General features: G+C 57.1%; 1 protein-coding gene across 2 annotated transcripts; it reads left to right on the top strand.

Annotated features, from left to right (window-relative positions):
- Positions 1–454: 454 nt before the first annotated feature.
- Positions 455–4633, top strand: LOC118704794 (amiloride-sensitive amine oxidase [copper-containing]). 2 transcript variants are annotated; one of them, XM_036412739.2, is made up of 4 exons: positions 456–2059; positions 2895–3180; positions 3935–4067; positions 4275–4633. In XM_036412739.2, the coding sequence occupies exons 1-4, from the start codon at positions 490–492 to the stop codon at positions 4542–4544; spliced, it is 2259 nt and encodes a 752-aa protein (XP_036268632.1). In that variant the 5' UTR covers positions 456–489; the 3' UTR covers positions 4545–4633. The 2 variants fall into 2 exon arrangements, with proteins under 2 accessions (XP_036268634.1, XP_036268632.1); XM_036412741.2 differs by lacking the exon at positions 3935–4067 and having other exon boundaries at positions 455–2059; positions 4275–4437.
- The last annotated feature ends 893 nt before the right edge of the window (positions 4634–5526 follow it).

Raw genomic sequence — 5526 nt, 5'->3', positions numbered from 1 at the left:
TACACATTTGCCCTTTAGGAATGCATACAGGAATATCAAAGGTAAAGTTTGGTAAACAGTAAAAGGATTCTCAGGTTAGGAATTGCCTTGACCCATTTGGCCAACAGCAATATTATCCTGAGTTTCAGCCCTGCTGAATATCACATTGATAAGCTAACTACCCCTTGGTCTTAGCCCAGTTCAGTGGGGGTGTAGCCATGCTCAGATAATGCACAGATAAGGGGAAAGTGGAGTTGACATAGGACCATCTACAGGGGCTGGACCATCTGCAGAAAATGAGGCTTACTGACAAGCGAGAGTGTGGAATTAAAATCAATAGAAAGCACAGATCTGAGCAGCCTGGGGCCCCAACCGCCATAGGATGGCCTCTGGCTGGCATGGTGGCCAAGGGATGAAGCTGGGTCTATAGGGAAACTACAGGGCCAGCCTAGTAGAAACCCTTGTCTTCCCATAACACAATTAAGTTCATCTCTCCCGCATTTTAGAGCCATGAGGCAAGAGAGCCCGGCCCTCAGCTGGGCCTTGGCTGCCATCCTGATGCTGCAGACACTGGCCATGGCGAACCACTCCCCCCGGACCCTGCGCAGCCAGGCCGGGGTGTTCGCTGACCTGAGCGCCCAGGAGCTGAAGGCTGTGCGCAGCTTCCTCTGGGCCCAGAAGGACCTGAGGCTGGAGCCCTCCCGAGCAGAGACTATCAACAAGAACTCCGTGTTCCTCATTGAGATGCTGCTGCCCAGGAAGCAGCAGGTGCTGAAATTTCTGGACCACGGTCAGAGGCGGCCCACAAGGGAGGCGCGTGCCGTCATCTTCTTCGGAGCCCAGGAGCATCCCAACATCACAGAGTTTGCCGTGGGGCCCCTGCCAAGGCCCCACTACATGCGCCTGCTGCCCCCCAGGTCTGGGCATCGGCTGTCCTGGAACTCCAGGCCCATCACCTCGGTGGAGTATGTCCCACTGGACCAGACACTGAAAGAGGCCACCAGGCCCTTGCACCGATTTTTCCTGGACACCACGGGCTTCTCCTTCCACGACTGCCAAACCCGATGCCTGACTTACACTGATGTGTCCCCTTCGGGATTGGCCTCAGGAGAGCGCCGCACATGGATCATCTTTCAGCGCATTGTGGAAGGCTTCTTCTTGCATCCCATTGGCCTGGAGCTCCTCCTGAACCACAGCAGCATGAACACCCAGGACTGGACAGTGGAGCAGCTCTGGTACAACGGGAAGTTCTACCGAAGCCCAGAAGAGCTGGCTCGGAAGTACCGTGCCGGACAGGTGGACGTGGTTATCCTGGAGGACCTGCCCCCAAAGGGCAAGGGGGAGCCACCCCTCTTCTCCTCCTACAAGCCACGTGGGCATTTCCCCAGCCCCTTCACCTGGAAGGGTCCCCATGTGGTCCAGCCCCACGGCCCCCGCTACAGGCTGGAGGGCAACGCCGTGCTCTACGCGGGCTGGAGCTTCGCCTACAGGCTGAGGTCCTCCACGGGGCTGCAGGTGCTGAACGTGCATTTCGGTGGGGAGCGCATTGCTTACGAGGTGAGCCTCCAGGAGGCAGTGTCGCTGTATGGAGGCCACACACCCGTGGGCATGCAGACCAAGTACATGGACGGAGCCTGGGGTTTGGGCACCCTCACCCATGAGCTGGCCCCTGGCATCGACTGCCCGGAGACGGCCACCTTCCTGGATGCCTTCCACTACTATGATGCCGACGACCCTGTCCGCTACCCCCGGGCCCTCTGTGTCTTTGAAATGCCCATGGGGGTGCCCATTCGGCGCCACTTTGACTCCGACTTCAAGGGAGGCTTCACCTTCTATGGAGGGCTCGAGGGCCAGGTGCTGGTGCTGCGGACCACGTCCACAGTCTACAACTACGACTACATTTGGGACTTCATCTTCTACCCCAACGGGGTGATGGAGGCCAAGATGCATGCCACTGGCTACGTGCACGCCACCTTCTACACGCCCGAGGGGCTGCGCTACGGGACGCGCCTGCACACGCACCTGCTCGGCAACATGCACACTCACCTGGTGCACTACCGCGTAGACCTGGACGTGGCAGGTAGGGATCCCTGGCGCCAAAGGTCCCCAGATCAGACGTCCGTGTGCAGACACTAACTCCACTGTGGAGATGAAGCTGTGCCCCCCAGGCACACCATCAGGGAACGTGCCCTGCCAGCTTCTGAGCCCGCAGGATTGAGTCTCTGTGCCCCAGGAAGGGTGATCGGGAACAGCACCCAGTGCTGCCCCGGGGTGCAGCAGCCTGGACCCTGTGCCTGCCCTGGGGCTGCGCTGACCCCTGGGGAGGGTGGGTCGGCAGAAAGGTGCGCTCAGAGTAGCAGAGAGGACAGTGCCACAAATGTCTGCAAGGTCGCTGCTCTTGGCACCTGGAGGTGGACGCAGTCTATGGAGGTTAGTCACTGTGTCTCCTGGGTTAGTGGTGTCACCGCGGCATTGGGCAGGATGTGGCCTGACATCAAGTCAGAACCGGCCTCCAGGGCCAGATAGATGACTCCCCTTCTTAACCCCACCCTCCCCACCCGGCACAGCCCCCTTTTCCATGCCCCGGATACAGCACGGTGGACACAGCCCCGGCCTAGGGAAAGACGGCCGCCCTCTGGGACTGCAGGACAGCCCAGAGCCTGGGACCCAGGGCTCCAAGGAACTGCCCACAGTCCCACCACAACCACCACAGCAGCTGCGACCTATGGCATCGTCCTCTGGTTTCCCTGGTGGTTTTTGTGTTCATTCATTTCCTTTCCCCCACAGCTGGCTCCATACGAACCCCCAACACTCTCTTTGCCTGTATGTGGTCTGGGGTGGAAAACTCAGTGTAAAATGGGGCAGGGTGTTTTGGGGGCTGGATCTTCATTCTGCATCTCCATTCACACATGCAGGCATCAAGAATAGCTTCCAGACCCTGGGCATGAAGCTAGAAAACATCACCAACCCCTGGAGCCCGGAGCACCAGCTGGTCCAGCCAACACTAGAGCAGAAGGGGTACTCCCGGGAGCGCCAGGCGGCCTTCCGCTTTGGACAGACTCTGCCCAAGTACCTGCTCTTCACCAGCCCCAAGGAGAACCGCTGGGGCCACCAGCGCAGCTATAAGCTGCAGATCAACTCCATGGCTGAGCAGGTGCTGCCGCCCGGCTGGCAGGAGGAGCGGGCTATCACCTGGGCCAGGTGAGGAGGCTGGGAGGCAGGGGGAGGAGGGTAGGCTGGAGGCCCTGTCCTGTGTTTCCCTGAACCACGTCCAGCATGCTAGAGATGAACCTGAAGACAGGCCGTGAAGGATTAAAGAAGACAGACAAGAGAACTCATTTGAAACAAGATGGAGCACAACCTGGCTGAGGAAACAGTGACCCAGCCTGCAAGCGGAAGCTTTGTTTTATAGTCAGATTCCACACAGCAAAACAAGCGGAGTGGTCGACATGATTGCAAAGTTCTTCCGAGTTTCAGATCTATTTCTTTACTCCAGCCTTGGTTTGTCAGCACTTGCTGCACCTCCCACAACCCATTAGCTACCCAGGAACAAAGGTGGCCTATAAGGCCAATCTTAACTGTTTGGGAGGGCTCTGCCATAGGTCAGTCCAAGGCTTAACCCTGTAGCCTCTCCCTACATTTCCCCGTGTCTGGTGTGGCTGTTTCTGTCTGTGAGACTCTGGGTCTGTGTAGCAGTGTATCTGGATGTGTGTGTGCACGTATGTGTGTGCGTGTGTGTGCATGTGTGTGTTCCAGGGGGTGGCTCTGTGTTTGAAGAGGGGAGTGGAAAGCCTGTTCTGAGCACCTGAGCCCCTGCTGACCCTCAGTGAGACTGACAGACCCCAGGAGATGATGTGGAAATCAGGGAAAGCCCCGACGTTGACCCTGCAGATTTGCCCCGGGAGCAGCTGGGCCACCCCAGTACCCAGAGCCTCCTGGCTGCTCTGCCCCGCAGGTACCCCCTGGCAGTGACCAAGTACCGGGAGTCTGAGCTGCACAGCAGCAGCCTCTACAACCAGCACGACCCCTGGGACCCGCCTGTGGTCTTTGAGGAGTTTCTTCAAAACAATGAGAACATTGAAGAAGAGGTACTGGCCCCTCCTTCTTTCTGCCCCAGACCAAGACTAGAGTTGTGCCCTGTTCAGTCCCGGGACCTGTGCCAGCAGCATCTTGCTGTGTGGACAGCAAGCTCAGTGGTCCCCAGACCTGCCCATTCCTTATAAGGAGAGCTGGAGGGATGGCTCACCCCTCACCTCTCTGAGCCGGTCAGCACTGCCCACCCCTCTCTCCCACAGGACTTGGTGGCCTGGGTGACAGTGGGCTTCCTGCACATCCCCCACTCAGAGGACATCCCCAACACAGCCACCCCGGGCAACTCCGCGGGCTTCCTGCTCCGGCCCTTCAACTTCTTCCCCGAGGACCCATCCGTGGCATCCAGGGACACCGTGATCGTGTGGCCTCGGGACAAGGGCCCCAACTACGTGCAGCGATGGATCCCTAAGGAGGGCAGGCACTGCTTCACGCCTACCCCCCTTAGGTACAATGGGACTTACAGGCCTGTGTGAAGGGCCCCTGCCCACAGCTAACTCCTCACTACAAGCCCGAGTCCCCCACCCCACCACCCAGGGACGGATAATAAACCCTCCAGAGCTCAGCTCCAAGTGCTGCTTCTTGTTGGGGGCACAGCGGGCAAGACAACCTTCCTTGGCTTCCATTCACCTTGGTCTACTCCACCCCAGAAAAGACCTCCATTACAAAGGCAAATGACAACCATTGAAACACGAACTTTACCTGTCACATGGGTGTTAAATGCCTCTCTCCAGAGAAGTGACAGCTCCCTCTAGGGAGTTTGTGGGGAACTCCGCTAGGTCACCAAGGGGTGGGCAAATTAGTGCAACTGTAGGGAGATGCTATGGGGAAAATATAGCAAAATTGCCAACGCCTCTACCCTTGGACATATCGATCCAATGTCTAGGGCTTTATCCCAGAGATCTGCTCACAAACACAGAAACAAGTGTGCACACAGAGAATCACTGCAGAGCTGTTTGTCACAGCAATGCCTGGAAACAACCCAAACGCCCATCTATGAGAGAAAGCTTGTAGGTCTGAATAAACTAAGGCATATCCACACAGTGCAATTCTAGGGGATCCTAAAAGAAGCGTGAAAGAGCGTGTTCTCTGTACCAATGGGGGAAACTTAAGGAGGAAAAGAACACTAGCATAGAACAATCTCTACAGCGTGCCAACCTCCGCATAAGAGGAGAATGTATATTTACTTAAGTCTACAGACGTGTTTATATTGATTTATAAAAGTTCTAGGAAAGTGGCTACCTGCCCTCTTAGTCCCATCAGGCAGCTATGACAAAATGCCACAGGCCGGGGCTTCTGGCCAGAAGTCTATTGCTCACAGCTCTGCAGGCTGGAGATCCACAAGCAAGGTGCCAGCAAAGTCACATGAAGTCCCTCTTCTGCTTGCAGACTGCTGACCGCTGTCTCTCCTACCTGTCTGGGGTAGTGCAGGAGCTCTGTGATGGCCCTGAGAGCACT

This window comes from Pipistrellus kuhlii, unplaced genomic scaffold, assembly GCF_014108245.1.
Source record: "Pipistrellus kuhlii isolate mPipKuh1 unplaced genomic scaffold, mPipKuh1.p scaffold_m20_p_47, whole genome shotgun sequence".
NCBI lineage: Eukaryota > Metazoa > Chordata > Mammalia > Chiroptera > Vespertilionidae > Pipistrellus > Pipistrellus kuhlii.
This window is presented reverse-complemented; position numbering and strand designations above follow the sequence as displayed.